We start from the raw sequence: 23,492 nt of genomic DNA on the forward strand, positions 1-23,492 counted from the left end.
CTGTTGAGTTATGTCATAATGGGCTCAAGCCAGCCAGGTTTTCCCAATCTAAAGCTTTAAGGCTTGACCATATCCGCAGAAAAATTTGTACCGCATATACAAATTGTAGCTTAGCTTGTAATTATCTAAGTCAAAGGCAAAGTGAGAAGTATTGCTTTCACTCTTAGTTGTCTGGGTCATGTGGTTAGTTGTTAATCAGTCAGTTTGCAGCATTACACAATAACTATACCATCCATCCATCCATTTTCTACCGCTTGTCCTGTTCGGGGTCACGGGGGTTGCTGGAGCCTATCTCAGCCGCACATGGGCGGAAGACGGGGTACACCCTGGACAAGTCGCCACCTCATCGCAGGGCCAACACAGATAGACAGACAACATTCACACTCACATTCACACACCATTGATTTCAACTCAGTTTTATGGATAAGTAGTACATGTGTGAAGCAAGAGTCCCTTAAAGCTTGGTGCACAGTGCAATGAAAATACTGAGGGACATTTATTTTCTGTGGTCGCCAGTTGCTTTCAATGGGAAAGCCAACCTCTTGCTCCAGACAACAGCTAGTAATGGGTACCATTTCAAATTTTAATCGATACGGTACCCAATAGTACCAATTTTTGGTACTTTTGTGTGTTCTAATGTGTTAATAAATGTGAATTGTTTAAAAGAAAAATGTAATTTGTTTTTAGTTCAACATTTAACACTAAGCTTTGCTGTTCAGTTGTTATCTTAGTTTCTTACACTTTTGTGTCTCTTTTGCAAGTACTATACTGCACTGTACTATATAGTCTATGGTCTAGTCTATAGTATTTGCATGCATTTACAATTCCAAGACGTTAGATGGCAGTTGTGTATATACTACGAGGGTATATTGCCATAGCCAGGAAGTAGTCTTTGCCATTTAGTTGAACGTGCCAGTCTTTACTTCCGTTGAGTTCTGCAATCTGTTTAAATTATAAGTATTGTATTTATTACACACCAGCCGTTTGATTGTTTCTTAGTTGCAGTTTTAACTAACACATTTTGAAGTGTTGACATTGAAATGTACAATTGCTAAGGTTAACTGCTAGCATGTCTGTGGCAAATTCAATGTAAATTAGCATCGATCTTGTGCGTTTTGTTCTTTTGAGCATCTTCTTCTTGCTTTGTTGACATGGAAAATTGTAACATTACCTAGAGGCAGTCTGGCTGAGTCCACCCTGAGTGCTTGACTGCTTGTTTTCCAACCAAGTGTTTGAGCTGGTGCCGAATATTTCAACCGGACTTGACGTCACAGTCAGCGAAGGTATCAAAATACGGCACAGTTGGTGTTTACGTGAATGTATACCTGGTAGTACCGATACGCGGTCAGCACCTATAAAAGTAATTAATTTGGTACCCATCCCTGTACACGGCACACAATAACAAAAGCAGCTAGTCGCAAGTCATTCGTAAGGGATATTTTTTTACTATTACATTTTGACGAAAATCTGTGTAAACGGGAGGATACACATGTTCTGTGTTCAGTCCCTTATAGGCTAAATAAACAGCACCTCAGACCTGTTCCAGATATTTTCCATTTGTGGTACTTTTACTTTAGATATAAATAGTGTTTACTTTTTGTATAACCCCCCTTGAGCGCCAATTTGAATATAATTTCACTGCTATACATGTAACAATGTGAGTTTCAATTTTAAAAAGTACTGTACTTGGCCAGGAATCATTTGTGTTCACATTCCTACGAGTCTCTCCACCTTGTCGGAGCTCTGCACTCAACTGAGGCCTTGTCTACATTAAGCCGGATAACTCTTTAAACAAATAACTATTTAGCCTAAACCCCGTGTCAGCCACACTAACCCATCGTTTAAGGTTCCCCTCCTTGGATATTTTTTTACACTGGTAAATGTGCCGTATATTTCTTGAATCTCCGGCTCTTAGCTCTGTATGGACTCATTGATCGTTTATAAACGGAGTTCGGAGAAGAAGTGACGTCAGAAAGAACGCGCTACCGCCAGCTTCACAACAACCGGTTTCCACCCAGAGGTAACCACTAGAAAGATGGAGGTGAATCATCCAGACATGCCCGTGTTTCTCCTTCTTCTACATGTACAGGCGCTTGTAGAAATCACACATGAATACCTTAAGAGAAGGAAACGCGCAATTGCAGCTATTTCGGGTACAACACATCTCAGACGGCAACATAGCAATGTTGAGCGACGGTTTTGGATAAGGCCTGGACGAACGGCAGCCTGGTGGGATATGTTTGTCAACGAGTGTGTTGTGCCAGAGGAATGGCAAGAGAACTTTTGAATGTCCAGGTCAGCTGTGGTTCTACTTAGCAAAAAACTTTGTCCATTTGTCGAAGGAGAGACAACGAGAATGTGGGCTCCCGTGGATGTGATAAAAAAAAGTATCGTGTGCTTTGTATTACCTGGCCGACGAGGGAAGACTACGGAAAACAGCGAATGCATTTCGACTAGCAAAGCAGACTATCAGTTATTGTCCGCGATATATGTCAAGCAATTACTCAACGTTTAGTTTTGTACTCCATAACTACTGTGAAGCCATGAAGTGGTTGAGGCCGTCAAGTACGCCCGGCAATTTCAGCCTCCAAGCACAGGCAGGATTGCAAGAATGGACAATGAAGGTGAAGGCAAAAGAGTGAGGAGTGTCCTGACCAGATATCTAGACCCCTAGATTGATTGTTGTAAAATGTTATTCATCACATTGTTTACTTTCACATGTCCATTAAAGATATGATTCATGTAAGATGGCTCAGGTGTGATTCACTACAATAGGGCTAGTCTAACAGCTGCTGATGGTGGTTTACTGTTCAAAGAAATGCGGCAATAGGCTACATTTAAAAATTTCACATACTAGACTGCTGGGTAAGGATACACTTCCAAGTCTGCCATTTTCCGCGCATGCGTACTACGTCGCGTTTCGCCGGCGGACGGAGGGGGCAGGGGGTCTTAAACGATGGCATTGTGTGTGTGGACAGGGATAAGTTCAGGTGGGTTAGCGTAGAGGCAGCCTGAGTGTTTTTCCTGTTTTTGGGCCAATAATTAGGTTCCGGCGGTGTGTGTGTGAGTGTGTAATGTCTCACCTGCCATAGGCAAATCGTCTGTCCTTGTGATGATCCCCGAATGTGTCCCAGAGCCTCAGGGACACACTGACCTCATCCACAACATCACGAGATCTTTCTAACACCTAAAGCACACATTCATATATATTCACAAACAGGCCAAAAATACTATTGCATTGATTTTAGTGGAAGTTTCCTCCTATTTGACAAATTCACTAGTTACTCCAATTATACTTTTATTGTCCTGTGTGTAGTGGGTAAGTGTGTGCCCACCTCCTGGCATACACGATACTGGTCGATGGCCCAAACGGTTGGCACGTGGGTGGCGAGCAGCTGATACTGTGTGAGGGTGGCATTGCAAGCCCGGGCACATATAAGCCTGGTCTTGCCCACTGCGTTGTCCCCTACCACCACACATTTAATGGTTTCCACATTGGGCCGCTCATAGTCTGTGTCTATATCCATGGAGAGAGCCCTGTAAAAGAAGGAGAAGAGGTCAATTTATGGAAATGTTGAGTTCTATTGATAAGGCTTCATAAAAGGAGTGAGTCATCATTGGGACAGTCAAGGCTCCTGGCATGAATGCACAGTAGCTTGAAGTTTATGAGCCAGCTGGGGAGGCTTTGTCCAAGCCCTGAGCGTCACTGACCAGTGTTTTGGAGGACTGTGCCAACTCCTCTACAGAACACATGGAGGGACTGCAGAGCGCAGCTATTTCTGTAACAGTACCCAGAGAAGGACAGCGGGACAAAGAGAGGGAGTGACGTCCTCAGCGCTCACCTTGCACCAAGTCTTTCTTAAACCTCATCACCCTTTGTATGCATTATAGCATCTTTCAGATTAGAGGTTGAAAATAATTTTTGGTCATTCAGTAGGCAACACTCACTAGTCAATTCTCTGGGTACACCTGCAAAATCTACGGGATCGAATACAAGACACAGTATATATTCTGTAAGACAACATGGAAGTACAAGGAGATCTACAGTTCTAGTAAGGTTCTCTTATCACTCTGAACTTCAGTGTTATTTGTTTCTTAAGACAGCTTGCCTATTATTTTATTTGCCTAAATAAAGAAACAATTTGAATGCCAATTCTGTACACACACAGTCCTTGTAGAATCTACTCTGTTGCATAAGCATCCCCCGCGCATAGTTTCACCGATCCAATAATCCCTGAAACTTTTTCACAGAACCACTCGTCAGACTCATAAATAGAGCCTATGAAACATTCATAAAAGGCCTCTGCTTGGTATTCCATTGACGTGGTCGCTTTCAGTCCAGCACCAACTGATAAGATCAGCTAAAAATGGCATCTATTCACAAGACACATGAGCCACGCTATGAGCCCTGACCTGCACTTACACATCCCTAACCTGTTCATCTGACAACTCTTCGTGTGCAGAAACACCCCACACACCTCCTATGATAATCTTCTTCATTTACATACAAAATAAACCCCAATGATGTCACCCAGGGGGCCCAACTTTGTCTGCCTGAGCTAAAAAAAATAAAAATAAAAAACTGCCTGAATTGCATTTTCTGAAATCACTGGTGTCTTAATGACATTACAAATTACATATTTACTATTACTGGCACACATTTCATGCATATCAGATATGGTATCTTTATCTGCATTGTATTAAGATAAGCCAACCTAGGTGCCAGTCATCTGTGTCCTCTAACAGACAACAAATTTGCATTGGATTCTACCTTAATAGTACTCAAAGAAGTGTGTATTATGCACTACCTTAAACATCAATGAGAGGCATGGATGGCCTGAAATACTGCATGTTGTGTACTGTATGTATACCAATGACATTGCGCCAAAAGTATGCCGCAAGTAATGTGGTGATCTGTTATTTTTGTTTCATTCAAAGTGGTACAAGCACCGTAGTGCAGTTTGTAAAAACTTGACTTTGGACCAAAGAGTCATGTACTTGTCGCTCAGTACGTATGAAAAATAAGGTAACTGCATACTGGTTTCTGGGGGGAGGACACTGTAATTTTTTGGACTATAAGTCAGTTTGAATCTTGCGCTTTATACAATGCTTCGGCTAATTTTATAGATTTTCTTGGGTTCACATGCCACCATGGTATTTTAATTTTTTAATTTTAAATTTTTTTATTTTTGTCATAACAAAATACAATCATGTGTGCTTACAGACTTATCCCTGCAGACTGTATTGATCTATATTGATATATAATGTAGGAACCAGAAATATTAATAACAGAAAGAAACAACCCTTTTGTGCGAATGAGTGTGAATGAGTATAAATGGGGGAGGGAGTTTTTTTGGGTTGGTGCACTAATTGTAAGTGTATCTTGTGTTTTTTATGTTAATTTAATAAAAAAATGTATACATTTGTATTTATTTATTTATTTATTTTTAATTTCTTGTGCAGCGTGGTACCAATCGATCCACAGACCGGTACCGGGCCGCGACCCGGTGGTTGGGGACCACTGACGTAGACACATACAATTGTTCACATTAAATTAAATCACACTCACACAATCATTCAGTCACCCATTTAGCGCGTTATGGACTGACCCTCCTCAAGACAGGGCAAAATACACGCGACATAGCCCCAACATCGAAAGCGATCTACCTGGCCATCGAAAAAGGAAACGGCCGCCGCATGGAATGGAAATCCACCACTACCAACGGGTCCGAAAAGACCGGAGCACGATGTGCCAAATACAGAAATATTATAGTCCGGAAATTACGGCAGTTTATTTTCTGAACACTGTCAAAGAGCTTTTGAGGAATAGCAAATTTCCAATTTTCGACCGCTTTTCCTGTTCAGGATCACAGGGAAGATGGAGCCTATCCGAGCTGACTTTGGTCAAGGGTCAGGGTACACACTGGACTGGTTGACTTCCAATAATAAAGGCAGACAACAATTCACCATTATTTGTATTCAGACCACACAGAACAGAGCTCCCTGCCTCTGATGTCTTTACTTATTGTTGTTCATTCTCAGTATTTCCTACAAAAAAGAGCAGATATGTGAGGAAGAATTCCAGCGAGCCGCAGCAGGGAGGGGATTATTTGAGTTTTAGGAGGGAAGGAAGAGTCCGGACTGTCTGTCAGTATTAAAATCAATCGGTCATGACGCAAGGATAAAAAGGGCAAAACAAACAATGACCTTACATGGTCTGGTAAGAATCCTCCTGCAGATGTTTTTGTTCTTGGAGAAAGGAAGTAAGAATGGTAAGAGACAGGAAGTGCGTAGTGTTTGTGTATATTAGTTGCCTGCTGTTCATACATTGACTGAGAATGAAGCAGCTGCTGGTGGTGAACTGTGGACACACACTCGAGAGGATCCAAAGCGACCAGTCCATCTGTGGTCCTACATTGATTCTGGTCATGGGTCAGTCAGCAACCATAATGTAGTTATCTCCGAACACATCAGCGACATGTAATGCGGCTGTCTTTTGGTTTGTGTTTGAATTGTAATGAGCTTAAACCGGGCCTCCACAATTATTTATAGGTGCTCAGCCGAGAGATGCGAAAGGGGGTTGGACAGCGTAAAGGGAGCAGCAGTAGCAGCTCAGAGGAGCGGAAAGAGAAGCTGCAAAGCTCAGGTTTCATTTTTAACCGATGACCTATCGTGAACTGCACACAATTGTCTCGACTTGATTTGCTAGTCAGTCTCAACTGCTCAGCATGGCAGTAAAGAGGACTGCTGGAATGCATTCAGTAAAAAGACAAAAATAAATTCAAGTTTTGTAGTGAATGCAAGGGAAAGATGTTAAATTAAAGCAATCACAAAGCTGAATGTGTATTTTGTTTTTCTATTTTCAATGTGAATATATGCACTAGTGATGGGTCAGATGACACAGAGGAATTGGTTATAATTACATTAAATACATAATATATACAGTACAGGCTAAAAGTTTGGACACACCTCATTCAATGTGTTTTCTTTATTTCCATGACTATTTACATTGTAGATTGTCACTGAAAGCATCAAAACTATGACACCCGGGAAGTGAAAACCCTTTCAGGTGACTACCTCTTGAAGCTCATCGAGATACAAACCTACTGGGTATTTGACAGAAATATACAGTACAGGCCAAAATTTTGGACACACCTTCTCATTCAATGTGTTTTCTTTATTTTCATGACTATTTACCTTGTAGATTGTCACTGAAGGCATCAAAACTATGAATGAACACATGTGGAGTTATGTACATATTAACATGAACTTCAAGCACACCGGTGAAGTGAAAACCATTTCAGGTGACTACCTCTTGAAGCTCATCGAGAGAATGCCAAGTGTGTGCAAAGCAGTAATCAGAGAAAATGGTGGCTATTTTGAAGAAACTAGAAGATAAAACATGTTTTCAGTTTTTTCATCTTTTTTTTGTTAAGTACATATAACTCCACATGTGTTCATTCATAGTTGTGATGCCTTCAGCGACAATTTACAATGTAAATAGTCATGAAAATAAAGAAAACACACTGAATGAGAAGGTGTGTCCAAACTTTTGTCCTGTACTGTACATTAAAAAACACAAGGATTTATACTGTGTCCTTCAGTGTGTGTGTCACTTTAACAAAAATCAATTTGACCAATAGGGCTGTGTCGTTTGACTGTGAACCAAACTGTGTTAATCAGGAAGCGCTTCTTTCAGTACAGGAGTCCGAGTGAACTAAAAAACGGTTTAATAAAGCCTCAATCCACCCATCTATTTTCCACAGCTTGTCTCTCTCAATGTCGCGGGTGGGAGGCAGCGCACTGGAGAAGTTGCCACCTCATAAACTGTCACCCAGAAAAGATATTAAAGCCAGCGAAGCCAAACATCGGTTTGTGAGGTATTTACATTATCAAAAGTTAAATTGTTAGCTAACTTTTCTGAGAAACAGCATATTCCAGACTGACATTACCATGTCCAATGTAGTGGACACTGCTTCTCAGAAAGTAAGAGTTGAAAGACACAAAGTAAATATAATTATTTTTACACTGGATGTTTACATTGCCACTTTAAAGACATCAAATTTGCTTGAAACAGTGGATGTTCCTGCACAATTCTTTGCACTGAAAAATACATGTTTGTGGTATGAGTAGAACATTTTAGCATTAGGTCTGTGTTCAATTATAGTAAGTGTGTTTATCCTAAACATTCCTAGCACTTCATTTTTTTTTTTACATATACCTCAGTAATATTGTACTGTGGCCTAAATACCGTGATAATATCATACCGTGAGATTTTGATACTGTTACATCTCTAGCATATATTGTTTAGTTTTAATGTTGTGTTAGTCATACTGCTCATGGAGCAGTAAACGGCTTGGATTAAGTTTGCCATTATTTTTTTTAAACATTTGTTCATTGACATTTTTTAACACACTTTACATAAATACAATACAATACAAATCAAATGTTCTCCCCCCCCCAAAAAAAAAATAAAGAAATAGTCAAATAAGTACAGGCGAATATTGATATTAAGCCACAGACAGCTGCCGTGTTGGGGCCATTCCAAATGCCCCCAACATGGTACAGCAATACGCAAAAACAAACAAAAGGCTCATCAATCATCCACGTCTCAATCGGGGCTAAACTGGAGATCAGTCTCCTTTACATATTTTAAGAAAGCACTTCATACTTCTTGAAATTTCACACAACAACCATTCAATTTAATTCCGTAGATTACGCCATTATGAAACAGCAACATAGTATCAGTGCAGCATCAATACAGCCATATATTTGAATGCATAATAAAACATCTATTTATGCAAATATGCACTCATTTATTTGTATAATTCTGTGTAAATGTGCTTTCATATTTATTTTATAATGTCAATGCCACAATTGAGCATTATTATACAAATTTTGTGATTTAACATTTGCAGTAAATGTGAGTGCATTATTTATTCAAGATTCTGTTTGTTGCATTACAAGGTGTTGACTTGTAAAGCTTACGTCCTACAGCTGTGCATCATTTGCTCTTGTGTTTATGCTTCAGAGTTAAGTCGCTTCATTCATCTCTGCTGCTGAGCTTTGTCTGGCTTCTTCCCAGTTGTGCCCACTCAACCACACCTTCTCTCCCACAGAACGACTCTGTCTCTTTCTTTCTTTTCTTGTAATATTATTCTTTCATTGTAATGCTCTGGTACAGGCGCTTATTCTGTCAGTCATCCTTCATCCATCCATCAGTGACCTCACATGTGATATTAGTTAAGAAACAGTACTAAGCAGACAGCCTTCTGTCCCACACCCAATTTTTGCTCCCCCATCCTCTGTCTCTGTTATGTAACACCTTTTGGGATATACTCAAAGCCTACAAACCCCCTTTTTTTTGGGTCCATTTTCTTTGGCCTGGAGTTGATCCTGATCACATGACTCTGCTTCCTCTGCCAGGCAAGACATGACCCCAATAGCCACTCTTTCATTATGCTAATTCTCTCAGACAGCATTGAAAGTATCACTGCTGGCTTCTTTTCGGAGACACTGTTGGAAGAAATGGGTTAAGCCCTGTGTAATCAAATCTGCAAGCTTTTTTTTTCATATTTGGTGACAAGTGTTTTACTACCCTTTGTTTATGTTATCGAGGTGTTTGAGACAGTGATTGCCAAAGGCGCAGCTGGCACAGACGGGTTACATAATCGGGTCTGTAGCCTCTGCTTGGCTCCCCCCATGGCTGACGGTAGACTTCAAAGATAGCACAGAAACGCATGCACGCATGCCGACACATACTGCCCTCACCCACTGCTGATGGCGCGGATGTTCATACCTCCTATGCACGCACTTCGCCTGGCCACGTTTTCCACCTACCCATTCTTCACCCCAACTTGTTTCACCAAATGCTGCATATATTATTACAATCACTCCTATTTTACATGCGGTTTTCTTGTTTCTTAGACAAGTCATTAAGGTAAAAAGGTAAACATGGTAGGTCCGAGCTGGGCAAATATTTTGACTGGCCACATTAAGAGAAAAAATGTGTCTGGGGGGCCAATGTGTATGTGTATACAATATATATATACACATTTAGCAGTAAAAATATGCTGTACAGTATGTGTATGTGGGTCCCTTCTTTTCAGGAACACTAATACCAAAAGTTACAATGTCCAACAGAATTCTAAAGCTATGACAGACCACCTCAAAAAAACGGAATGGAATTTTACAGTTTTTTTTACTGAATGAGACACCCAAAATGTACATTAAAATAAAGAAAGTGGGATTTACAATATTATCTATGAACAATAAAACACTGACTATTAACAACATATGAACATCGCTCCTCAGACCAGCTCCTCCATAGACAGCTTTTACAATCAAGCAAAACACAACAAAAATGTAACAACCAAACAAGGGTAATAAACACCTACAATATGATATATATTATCACTTTTATGCAAAAATTTGTTGTAAAAAGTTGCTTCCGCATCCGTTCCTGACACACGCGTTTCGGGCTGGCTGCTCTGAAAACAAACCCCGCCCACTCTGCTTTGTTCCTCGTCTGAGCTGCTGTAACATAGATTACCGTAATAACTCGTACAACACTCAAAAGCGCAGATTTCAACCATTGAAATATGTTCTATAGTTCAAGACTTACGGTAATTTAAAAACAACACTGCACATCATAATGGGGGCTACAGTTTTGATGTTAAAGGTCTAAAAAAATGATATAGAACATCCGGCAGGCCGGATTGAAAATCTTAATGGGCCGCATGTGGGCCGCGGGCCGTATTTTGCCCAGATCTGTGGTAGGTTATAGGAGCTAGCATCTACACAACAGCTAAGCACACAAGCTAGACATACATAGTATGTGTCCTTAGTGCAGTCTAAATCCCCACATTTGTCAATATGTAATAAAAATAATCATTGTTGCATATTACCTCCACATACAAAGTCTCAAAGGCAGAAGCGTATTATAAAGTATAGAGAAACAAACATATCTGCCTCAGGAATTATTGTGACCACTAGGTGTCAACAAAAAACTAATTGCCACTCCGCTTCGACCTAAAGACAACATAGGTATTTTCATGTTTTTCGTACTTACCATTGTTCGCCGAGTAATTTCTCTTGATCAAACCTTTTCCAACACTCAAAATAGGTCTGGGCGATGTGGCTGAAAACTATATCACGATTTACGTTTTTTTATATTGATCGATATCGATAATAATTGATACTTTTTATGACTTATTTAAGCCTGCTAATAAATACAGTAAAACAATTTCCAATTTATAGAGGGTGCTATTTATCATTGGAGAGAGTGTCTGGGAGCCAAGTAGGATGAGCTAAGATAAGATATATTTTATTACTAATGTTTTATTACTAAGTAATAAAATAGAGTAGATTTGAAGGTAGTTGCAGATTTGATACACGAGATGGCAGTAGTGTATAAACTATTGAACACTACACAGTAGTTTGGGAAGCAACTAATTAAACCCACACATTGGAAGTGTCAGGATGTTGAGGCACTGTCTGCTTTCAAACTAACAAAACTAAAGACACATTTCTGTTATTGAGTTAATTTATCAAAATATCACAACTTCTCTTCTCACTCCATGCAGAGAATCCACAGCAACACAGAAAGACAGTGCAACCGCACTAGTGTTATGAGAGTAGCGTATTTGTGTGTTCTCCTTTAAGAATGCCAGTGTGTTGGGTGAGTAAAGTGAGTGGAAGAGTTAGGAGAGGTAGCGGTAGCATGCAGCAGTAGTGGCAAATGTGTCGGGTTGTGTCCTGCAGAAATAACAATGAAGCGACCAAAGTGACACGAATCGGCGGCCTTGTCATTCCGACCTGAAAGCGGAGCTTAGCAGACCCATTGTCGGGTAAAGTGAAAAGGGTTACCCCCCCGACGAAAACATCGGCCCTCGAGGGAACTTTTCCCCTGAACAACTCGACTACGGTCTCGGGCCAGGAGTCGAACAGCATTAGGAAAGGTGTTGTTGATACTGTTACGTGATTGGCTGTTATGTCCCTCCCATTACTCAGTGAATACTGTCAACTGATTGGCTGTAAGCGTATCCCTCCCATTGCTCCGTGACACTTCATGTTTCCCAAAGCGCTAGTGACTTCATGAAACGAACCTTGCTACATAATTTCTTGTTTATTACGACCAAAAACTATAAATATATATTGAATATTTTATCGATCGCATTTTATATTGACATAGAGTGTGTCTATCTCGATATATATTGATATCGTATTATCGGCACATCACTAACTCGAAATAATTAAAATATGTATGATTCTTGATGATATTGTATTAAATTAATATCGGTATCAGCCAATACTCGAGGCTCCAATATCGAAAGTGTAAAGTTGTATAGAGACACCCCTAACTATGGGTAAAGTTTTTAAAGGGGGTAGGCTTAAATTGTTTAGAATAGAGATGCAATTAATTATATCATTTTTGTGTCATTTTCCACAAAGAAGCCATTAAAATATGTCTGCATCATTTTTATTTTTTTTATAAATCGAGACTGTCCAACTCCTCACAGTCTTTCTTTCTCCTCCAGCAAGGTGGATTCTGTTCTTGTCAGCGGACATCCGGTTGTTCTCTTCATTTTTGACTCGATCACTTTTATCTTAAATCAATTTTGTCATCAATATCAGGAATATTTTGTTCCAGTATTTTGCTTTTAAACTGACTCCATGGTAGCGGTCAGCGTTACAGATACCATGCGTGATTTACTCTGAAGAGCATGGTGGTATCAGTCTTAATAAATGTGCTGAAATTCTATTAAACAAAATACATTTGACCTAAAATGCCACCACTTTTTTTCCTGAATAAAAAGGAGCTCCGGTGTTCAGTAATAATGGGTTATGTTATGTTACTATTTGTAATATGTTATAATAGTGCACATGGTTAAGATTACAGCCTGCAAACTTACTTACAGTTGAAGTGCTTTTAAGCAAGGCACCTAACTATGCCTATGCACTGGAAAATTGTCCTTTGCTCCAATGGTGTGTTTGGTGACTTTAGTCACTGTAGGTCATATTCGGTATAATGAATATACCGTATTTTCCGCACTATAAGCCGCCACTTTTTTCCAAAGCTTTGAAAACATTGTGGCTAATGTAGGGATTTTTCTTCGCTAACGGCCATAATGTTTTGTGTTTTACAAATAGTTTTCGTATTACACCGACAGAGACATTGAAAAGGTGTGTTATTGTTTGTGTTATGGCGCCATCTTCTAGACAGGTTCGCTCACTGCAAATAATGCAGGTTGAAAATGCACTTCCTGTTTCATGTCTTGAACCGGAAGTAAGAACTTCTGTGTTGTTTGATCAGCCGTTTTACTGCCATGTGGCAGGCACAGTTTGGAAACAATTAAAGTATGTAAATAAACATTTTGAAAATCCTTTGCACTGGTAAATACAGTACAGGCCAAACATTTGGACACACCTTCTCATTCAATGCATTTTCTTTATTTGCATGACTATTTACATTGTAGATAGTCACTGAAGGCATCAAAACTATGAATGAACACATGTGGAGTTATGTACTTAACAAAAAGAGGTGAAATAACTGAAAACATATTTATATTCTAGTTCCTTCAAAATAGCCACACTTTGCTCTGATTACTGCTTTGCACACTCTTGGCATTCTCTTGATGAGCTTCAAGAGGTAGTCAAATGGTTTTCCAACAGTCTTGAATGAGTTCCGAGAAGTGTTTAGAATGCCAAGAGTGTGCAAAGCAGTAATAAGAGCAAAGGGTGGCTATTTTGAAGAAACTGGAATATAAAACATGTTTTCAGTTATTTCACCTTTTTTTGATAAGTACATGTGTTCATTCATAGTTTTGATGCCTTCAGTGACAATATACAATGTAATTCTATATTGCATTCGAATTGAATGAGAAGGTGTGTCCAAAACGTTTGGCCTGTACTGTATATGCGGCTTTAAAGTTTGGTGTGGCTAATATATGTAAACATGTGCTTTTTTTTTTAATTTGGTGCGTGCCGCTTAAATACCGGTGCGCTCTATAACCTGGACAATACTAAGTTAATTACATAAAACAAGTTTGAATTGTAATGTAATTGTAATGTCTTGAACTAGAACTAACCCCAGGGAGCATTTTTGTCCATGCCAAACCACTATTTATGCATCCCTCCACTGACAAGACGTGTTCAATCCAAAGATGACGCGCACATAAAGCACACGCTTCATTACCTGAGTTTACCTTCCTCCTCAACCTGATATAGGGACACTGAGAATATTCAACACCGGTCATGTAATGCAAGCTGCAGTGTCTGCCAGTACTATGCAGGACTATGTTATCTAAAGCTGTTGACACACTAGAGAACAAAAATCACTGGGCATTGTGCCTGTGCAACACGATAGGTCGCTGTGTTCCAGATACATCTGACTATTTAGGGTTCACTACTAGTGCTGCTGAGATAGGCTCCAGCACCCCCTGCAACCCCAAAAGGGACAACCGGTAGAAAATGGATGGATGGATGGATAGTACAAGCAGTAGTGGGAGGCACAAATATAGTTCTAATTCACAACAAAGACTTCATTTTAGGTGTCAAATAATATGTAGTGTCAGCAAAGACAAACATCTGCACCCAATATAAGTGTAGTACCACATTGAAAGCAGCTATCAGTTTGTAATATTTTGTCAACTTGTGAAGAGAAAAACATTACAAACTACTCTCCGAATGGTGCACTGCAAAGAGAAAAAGCAAATTAAATATCTCTCATTAACCAACGTATAAAGCAGTAGTTCATGTATTTGTAGCATCCCGCAACTTTAAATATGCAGACGTAGTTTCTGCACGGCCGCTACAACAGAGTGCACATGAGAGTTAAAGGTGGGATTTACGGCTCTTTGAAAGGAGCCGTTCGTTTTAAAAGAGCCTTTAAAAGACTAGCTCGATTTTTTGGACTTTTTTGAACTAAGGAAACAAGCACTGTTACCAGTTATAACATCAGATGTGGATTAGAAAAAAATAGACCATTATTTCTCTTATGGCCTGTACTGTATATCAAATCCTGTTGTTAAAAGAAATCGTTACACCCCTAGTAATATACATTGGAAAGTTAGCGCAATTTAGGCATCTGTGCAAAATGTTGCAAACAGCCCCTTTAAGGGGGTCATATTATAATTTACATAACACGTATTGGTGTTTTTTTGGTCAAAATGTTGCATTGACTATGTTTTACAGACTGTTTTCAAGCTGCTTTCTGAACGCCGGACTACAATGGCGGACGCTTGCAAGGCACTCTGGGTACATTTATACCGTATATGAATAATCCAGTGACGTTTTTCCCAACCGGTGACATCACAGGTTGTGGAAATTCCAAATGGCTCATTTGGCGAAAGTAGAAAGGAAGGCAAGATTATTTCATAAACATCTCCGCACTGCCTCCACGGTTTGACTTCAAATTTTCAGGACTTATGCAGATCTCAAATATACAACAGCAGGTACCAATATGTAAGAAAAGTTAGTTTTGCGTAATAGGTCGCTTTAAGAGAGCTGTTAAAGACTTGATTCGTTCGCAGACGCCACATCTAGTGAGTTCCAAGATGTGTGTGGCAACGACGAGGGGAGAGTTTAAAAAAAAATGGTTTTATTAAATGCACAAGTTGCAAGTTCAATGTTGCTGATATGCATTTATTAGATTAAAAACAAGGAAGGTTATGCCAACTTTAGTCAAACTATTTCCCTTAAAACAGGGGTTCTTAACCTTTTTAACCTTGGGGCCCAACTTTTCCAAAAGAAGGGCCTGGGGCCCACTCAAACATTAACACTGAATCACTAATATTACTCTTAATTTTTATCATTTTCAATCATGTTATCCAATCTACTTACAGTTTAACAGGATAAACCTTGTCAAATGATATGAAAGCACGTGTTAATCACAAAGATTTTTTATCAAGATTAGGTCAGGCTGATTACAAAAATAACTACTGATCAAATATACTGCAAAATGAGGGATATATATTTACATGCAATTACGCAGCTGTAAAATAAATAAATTAGTAATAAAATTACAGCTTCACCACGTTAGTCATAATTTTTGCGCTTAAGAAACGTTTCTATGACTTCCGCTCCAGACTTCTTCTGTTTGTTTGAGATTGTCATTACCGCCACAAGTGGTGGAAAAGTGTATTCTGACTGAGAACAGATATTTTTTGGAGGCCCTAAGAAACACCGCTGTAAAATACGCATTGAGGCTGTTTTTTCCGATTACTCGATTATCCTTGATTACAAAAATAACTACTGATCAAATATACTGAAAAATGGGGGACATAGATTTACATGCAATTACGCAACTTGACAATAAATACATTAATAATTAAATTAAAGTGCAAATGAAAATACAGCTTCAACAAGTTATTCATCATTTTTGCGCTTAAAGGCCTACTGAAACCCACTACTACCGACCACGCAGTCTGATAGTTTATATATCAATGATGAAATCTTAACATTGCAACACATGCCAATACGGCCGGGTTAACTTATAAAGTGCAATTTTAAATTTCCCGCGAAACTTCCGGTTGAAAACGTCTATGTATGATGACGTTTGCGCGTGACGTCGATGGTTGAAACGGAAGTATTCGGACACATTGTATCCCAATACAAACAGCTCTGTTTTCATCGCAGAATTCCACAGTATTCTGGACATCTGTGTTGGTGAATCTTTTGCAATTTGTTAAATGAACAATGGAGACTGCAAGGAAGAAAGCTGTAGGTGGGATCGGTGTATTAGCGGCTGGCTGCAGCAACACAACCAGGAGGACTTTGACTTGGATAGCAGACGCGCTATCCGACGCTAGCCGCCGACCCTCATCGATGATCGGGTGAAGTCCTTTGTGGCGGCGTCGATCGCTGGAACGCAGGTGAGCACGGATGTTGATGAGCAGATGAGGGCTGGCGTAGGTGGAGCGCTAATGTTTTTATCATAGCTCTGACGAGGTCCCGTAGCTAAGTTAGCTTCAATGGCGTTGTTAGCAACAGCATTGCTAGGCTTCGACAGGCGGCACAGCATTAACCGTGTGATTACAGGTCCAGTGTTTGGTTCGGTGTCTCCTGATAGTAGTATTGTTGATCTTCTGTCTATCCTTCCAGTCAGGGGCTTATTTATTTTGATTCTATCTGCATTTAAGTGTGATGCTATCACGTTAGCTCCATAGCTAAAGTGCTTCACCGATGTATTGTCGTGGAGATAAAAGTCACTGTGAATGTCCATTTCGCGTTCTCGACTCTCATTTTCAAGAGGATATAGTATCCGAGGTGGTTTAAAATACAAATATGTGATCCACAATAGAAAAAGGAGAAAGTGTGGAATCCAATGAGCCCTTTTACCTAAGTTACGGTCAGAGCGAAAAAAGATACGTCCTGCACTGCACTCTAGTCCTTCACTCTCACTTTCCTCATCCACAAATCTTTCATCCTCGCTCAAATTAATGGGGTAATCGTCGCTTTCTCGGTCCGAATCGCTCTCGCTGCTGGTGTAAACAATGGGGAAATGTGAGGAGCCCTTCAACCTGCGACGTCACGCTACTTCCGGTACAGGCAAGGCTTTTTTTATCAGCGACCAAAAGTTGCGAACTTTATCGTCGATGTTCTTTACTAAATCCTTTCAGCAAAAATATGGCAATATCGCGAAATGATCAAGTATGACACATAGAATGGATCTGCTATCCCCGTTTAAATAAAAAAAATTCATTTCAGTAGGCCTTTAAGAATCTTTTCTATGACTTCAGCTCCAGACTTCTTCTGTTTGTTTTAGATTGTCATCACTGCCACAAGTGGTGTAAAAGTGTATTACGACTGAGAACAGGGGCCGTACTTATCAAGCTTCTTAGAATTACTCCTAAGAAGTCTGCTAAGAGTTGACTTAAGAGTAAATAAATTCTTCGCTGAAAGCTGCACTTAACAGTTAGTTATCAAGCGTCTTACTCACACTTTCAGCGAAGTGTAGGACTGAATCTTAAGTGTCACACTCAGAGCTGAATTACGACATTACTATGTGCCGTAAACGGAATTTTACGTGACGTCATTTCTGTGTCCATAGAAATGACCAATCACGGAAGGGAATCCGTTGTCTAAGAATAAAGAAATATCTTGGAAATATTTCAGTGGACAATGGGAGTGTATATTTTGACAATAAACTACAAAATAATACAAAACAAACTAGTCCCCGCCGGCACTCACGCTACCGCTCCCTCTCTTCTATCGCCCACACACTCACTGACGTCACTCACCTCACGGCCACACACATACGCTACTGTCATAACATTTTATTTCCAATTCATTAATTAGGCAACTAATTTGAAACTGGTGTGGGTGGCTCTATATATACTAGCCCACTGCAGACACATGCAGAAATCAACAAGGAATCGAAAAGTATTAAATCTGTGACAAAAATAATATCCGCTCTGTCTAAACGATACCGTTTGATCAGCTGCTCGTCATCAAAAAAAAACAAAACATTGTTCCGTTCCCTGAACGTTCGCGCACGTCTCTCTCGCCTCAGTGCCATCCCCTGCTGGCAACTCCTAACCCAGGGGTCGGCAACCTTTACCACTCAAAGAGCCATTTTGGCAAGTTTCACAAATTAAATACAATAATGGGAGCCACAAAACAATTTTTAAAATTTAAAATGAAAAACACCGCATACAAAGCTCTTTGTGCTATGTTAACCAGGGGTCTCCGACACACGCACCGGCACGTACTTTAATGTGGAAATTTGATGTTAGTGCAGCCCGCGAGTTTTGAATGAATGGCGCTTGATAGCGTCATACTTGCCAACCCTCTCATTTTTCCCGGAAGACTCCCGAATATCAGGGCATGATGACACTGCTTTTGGCGCCCTCTACAGCCTGCCCTAACAGCGTACCTGTTTGACCACATGTAGAATGCAGTTTCAGCTTGCTCACGTAAGTGACAGCAAGGCGTACTACCTCAGCAGCCACACATTTTACACTGACGGTACCAATACCCAGAATCCCACGTAGCCCTAACTCTTCCGCTCAACCAACGCACGGAGGTGGGGTGGGGGGGGTTGATGTGTGGGGGGATTTGGTGGTAGCGGGGGTGTATAATGTAGACCGGAAGAGTTAGGGCTGCATGGGATTCTGGGTAATGGTTGTGTTGTGTTTATGTTGTGTTACGGTGGGATGTTCTCCAGAAATGTGTTTTTCATTCTTTTTTGGTGTGGGTTCACAGTGTGGCGCATATTTGTAACGTAACAATGTTAAAGTTGTTTGATACGGCTACCGTCAGTGTAAGCTGTGTGGCTGATGAGTAAGTATGCTTTGCTGTCTCCTATGTGTGCAAGTAAAAGCAACATACAACTTGTGGCCGGGCTGGCACGCTGTTTGTAAATACTATAGAGGACAATTACTGCAGTGCAATTAGGGCACTCCCTTTATTTAGTAATTAGAGTGTAAATAGGATTATGTTTTCCCTTGGAGTTACCTATGAGAGACACTGAGATCCATAAACCTTCTGGGAAAATCTGGGGGGTCGGCAAGTATGTAGCTGAGCCGCATCAGAGTGGTCAAAGAGCCGCATGCAGCTCTGGAGCCGCGGGTTGTCGACCCCTGTCCTAACCACTTAAGACACCTCTGAAGGTCTCTTAAATATCGTGGAGAGTAGGAGTGATTCTTAGACTTAAGAACGTTGATAAAAAGCTTTTATTCTTAAGTTTGAGAGTAGGACTAAATTTCGCAAATTCTCAGGACTTAAGTGTAAAATGGCACTCTAAGAAGCTTGATAAGTACGGCCCCAGATATTTTTGGGCGCCTCTATAAGAGGCCCTAAGAAATACCACTCTAAAATACGCATTGAGGTTGTTTTATCCGATTACTCGATTATCGTGAATTACAAAAATAACTACTGATCACATATACTGCAAAATGAGGGACATATTTACATGCAATTACGTATTTCTAAAATAAATACATTAATAATAGAATTAAAGTGCAAATGAAAAGAAAGCTCCCCCCCCCTTTATTTATAATGTTTTCACTTAAGAAACTTCTATGACTTCAACTCCAGACTTCTGTTTGTTTGAAATTGTCATGACTACCACAAGTGGTGGAAAAGTCCACTACGACTGAGAACAGATATTTTTTGGAGGCCTTAAGAAATACCGCTCTAAAATACGCATTGGGGCTGTTTTATCCGATTACTCGATTATTGTGGATTACAAAAATAACTACTGATCAAATATCCAATCCACTTTATTTATACAGCACATTTAAACAACAAAATGTTTCCAAGGTGCTGCACAACAACACCAAAAACAACACTCAAATATCATCTTTGGCTCCACCAATGACTGAACAAAAACAAAAAATAAATACATATAAAACAAAACAATATAAAATAAATATGTTTAAAAATGATTTTAAAGGGTAAAACCAATTAAAACAGTAAATAGAAATCAAAATTTTAAAAACACAGAGGACCACACAACTCACGTAGTGTTAAAAGCCAAAGAATAAAAGTGGGTCTTAAGACAAGACTTAAAACACTCCACTGTGGGAGCAGTTCGAACATGGAGGGGCAGAGTGTTCCAGAGCTTAGGGCCGACCACAGAGAAGGCCCTGTCTCCCCTGGTTTTAAGTCTGGTCTTAAAAATGGGGGACATACATTTATTTACATGCAATTACGAACAAATACATTAATAATAAAATTAAAGTGCAAATGAAAATACAGCTTCACCACCTAGTCATCATTTTTGCGCTTAAGAAACTTCTCTATGACTTCAGCTCCAGACTTTTTCTGTTTGTTTGAGATTGTCATTACTGCCACAAGTGGTGGAAAAACATACTACGACTCAGATATTTTTTGGAGGCCCGAAGAAACACCGCTCTAAAATATGCATTGAGGCCGTTTTATCCGATTACTACTGATCAAATATACTGCAAAATGAGGGACATATTTACATGCAATTACGCAACTCTAAAATAGATTAATAATATAATTACAGTGCAAATGAAAATGCAGCTTCACCAAGTTAGTCATAATTTTTGCACTTCAGAAACTTCTCCATGACTTCAGCTCCAGACTTCTTCTGTTTGTTTGAGATTGTCATTACTGCCACAAGGGGTGGAAATGTGTACTACGACTGAGAACAGCTATTTTTTGGAGGCCCTAAAAAACACATTTATCCGATTACCCGATTATCATGGATTACAAGAATAATCGATAGCTGCAGTCATACACTAGAGACACAGTAGCTACTGGCACGCCATTGCAAAACATGATCGCATGTAACCATCCAACCTGTGTAACGCAAGCCCTCAATTGACGTCACGGCCACCGGATCATCACCACTCCGTCAAACTCCCATCTCCTGCAGGAACTGCCTGCTATTGTTGCAGCTGGCACGAACACGCCGCCATTTATCCGCGTGCACGTGAGATCACACTTATGAATGGGAGCACGCTGCTCCCATTCATAAGCACCTGACTCATTCATATTTTTGGACGCAGCGTGCAGAGCAGGTACATGCACTCAAGAGGAGGGTGAAGACTGCAACAAAAAAGATCGTATATTGACGCAAAAGGTAGACACATGCCAACAGATGCAGCTGATAAGACTTGCATAACCGCGCCAAGCCCATGCGCTAACAGCACGTAACACCTCAGCAAAGGCAGGTATAATAAGAGGGGATGAAATATTAATAAAGTGCAGGACGTCGGTGCCATTTTAACTTGGTCAACTTTCATGTGCGGCTTTTGACGGAATTGGGGAGCACGTGTGTGTTTTTTTGACGGAATTGGGGAGCGTGCATGTTGTTTTGGGGGGGGAGAAGGGATCCCTACCTTCCGACGGTTCCAGAACTGACCCACATGCCACTCTGCTGCGGGGTCAGAAAGCAGGCAAAGGAACAAACGGTCGTGTTGCTGGGGTCCGGTCGAACACAAAGATCGTGTATTTGCAAGGCGCCACAGAAGAAAGCACCTCTCACATCCCCTTCTTCCTGCTTCCCCGTGCCGCCTTCTTGGAGCTTCGCGCGCCCCCGTCGAGTTGAACCATCCACTGTTGGTAATACACGCCTTTTGGAGCCGAGACTAACTCTTTTTTTTGTTTTGTTTGTGGTGAAATGTACACATAAGTGGTCCAGACACTCGGTTCCAGTCTGAGCCACCTCCTTTTGTGTTGTTGTTTCCCCCCCAGCTGATGTCATCAGAGGACACGCCTCCGTGTCGTGACGTCACAGCACTACTCTTCCAGCTCTCGCCATGTGGCGTTCAGGTGCTGTGCAAAAAAACAGACACCGTACGGAGAATGATCGTAACAGTCACAATAGGCTCCAGCACCCCCCGCGACCCCAAAAAGGGATACGCGGTATGAAATGGATGGATGGATGTAATAATGACTGTTGTGTTTCCATTGCAACCGTCAATATGTGTGTTTGGGTTGAATATATTTTGTTTTTTGGGGTGTAATTTACAGTATTCTGCAAACTATTACAAACACCGCTTAGAGTTGCTCTACATGGGAGAACTATCGTTTATCAGTATCATGCTTTAAAAAGTTGTAGCCTTCCTAATTGTATTTTATTTTTTTAAATCAGCACAAATTGTTTAATGCATTTTTGTGTTGCTGGTTGAGGTGCTCCTGCAGGTCAGCAACATTAACTCATGAGTTAATGTTGCTGACCAATTTGAATGTATCACTACTTATTGACTTTATTAAATATTATTGCTCAGTATTAAATGGTTCAAGTCTGTAAAACAAATGTTTAGCATTTAAATAAGGATTTGTTGTTGTTGTTGTTGTGGCAAAGAGTGGTGGGGGTGTGCGGTGCACAATCTTTTCTTCCTCATAGGGGTGCATAACAAACAAAAAATCTTGAAAAGCAGAATACAAGAGTTTTCAAAGTGTGAGGCAGAATTAAAAACAAATAATAATAATAATAATAATTATAAATGGTTTAGATTTAAATGGCAAGGGGTGTCCAAAGTGTGGCCTGATGGTCACTTGCGGCCCAGCGTTAGTTTTTTGTTGGCACTACGACACACTGTAGAAATAAAATTTGCTTTTTTTTTTTAAAAAAGAGTGAAAATGGGAACGTTTGGAAAAGAATTGCACACATTTATATATATATATATATATATATATATATATATATATATATATATATATATATATATATATATATATATATATATATATATATATATATATATATATCCTCTCTGAACTGCCACCTTACCGTGGTAGAGGAGTTTGCATGTCCCAATGATCCTAGGAGCTATGTTGTCTGGGGGCTTCCATGCCCCCTGGTAGGGTCTCCCAAGACAAACAGGTCCTAGGTGAGGGATCAGACAAAGACTTCTATGGGAATGCAAGAACAAAGACTACGATTTCCCTCGCCCGAACGCGGGTCACCGGGCCCCCCCTCTGGAGCCAGGCCCGGAGTTGGGGCAGGATGGCGAGCGCCTGGTGGCCGGGCCTGTCCCCATGGGGCCCGGCCGGGCAACGTGGGTCACCCC

At 40.3% G+C, this 23,492-nt stretch overlaps 1 protein-coding gene across 6 annotated transcripts in view; it reads right to left on the reverse strand.

Annotated features, from left to right (window-relative positions):
• Window positions 1–23,492, reverse strand: part of rhobtb4 (Rho related BTB domain containing 4) — a 117,077-nt gene that overhangs the window by 35,192 nt on the left and 58,393 nt on the right. For 4 of the 6 annotated variants that reach the window (XM_062050963.1, XM_062050964.1, XM_062050965.1 and 1 more), the window contains exons 3-4: window positions 3,336–3,537; window positions 3,084–3,187 (exon numbers count right to left, since the gene is read on the reverse strand). In XM_062050963.1, the coding sequence (XP_061906947.1) occupies window positions 3,084–3,187; window positions 3,336–3,527 (296 nt within the window). In that variant the 5' untranslated portion in view covers window positions 3,528–3,537. Of the gene's footprint in view, window positions 1–3,083; window positions 3,188–3,335; window positions 3,538–21,273; window positions 21,378–21,815; window positions 22,200–23,492 lie in introns of those variants that run through there. The other 2 variants (XM_062050962.1, XM_062050967.1) reach the window with 2 other exon arrangements.

The sequence above is a fragment of the Entelurus aequoreus genome, linkage group LG06, assembly GCF_033978785.1.
Source record: "Entelurus aequoreus isolate RoL-2023_Sb linkage group LG06, RoL_Eaeq_v1.1, whole genome shotgun sequence".
Lineage (NCBI taxonomy): Eukaryota > Metazoa > Chordata > Actinopteri > Syngnathiformes > Syngnathidae > Entelurus > Entelurus aequoreus.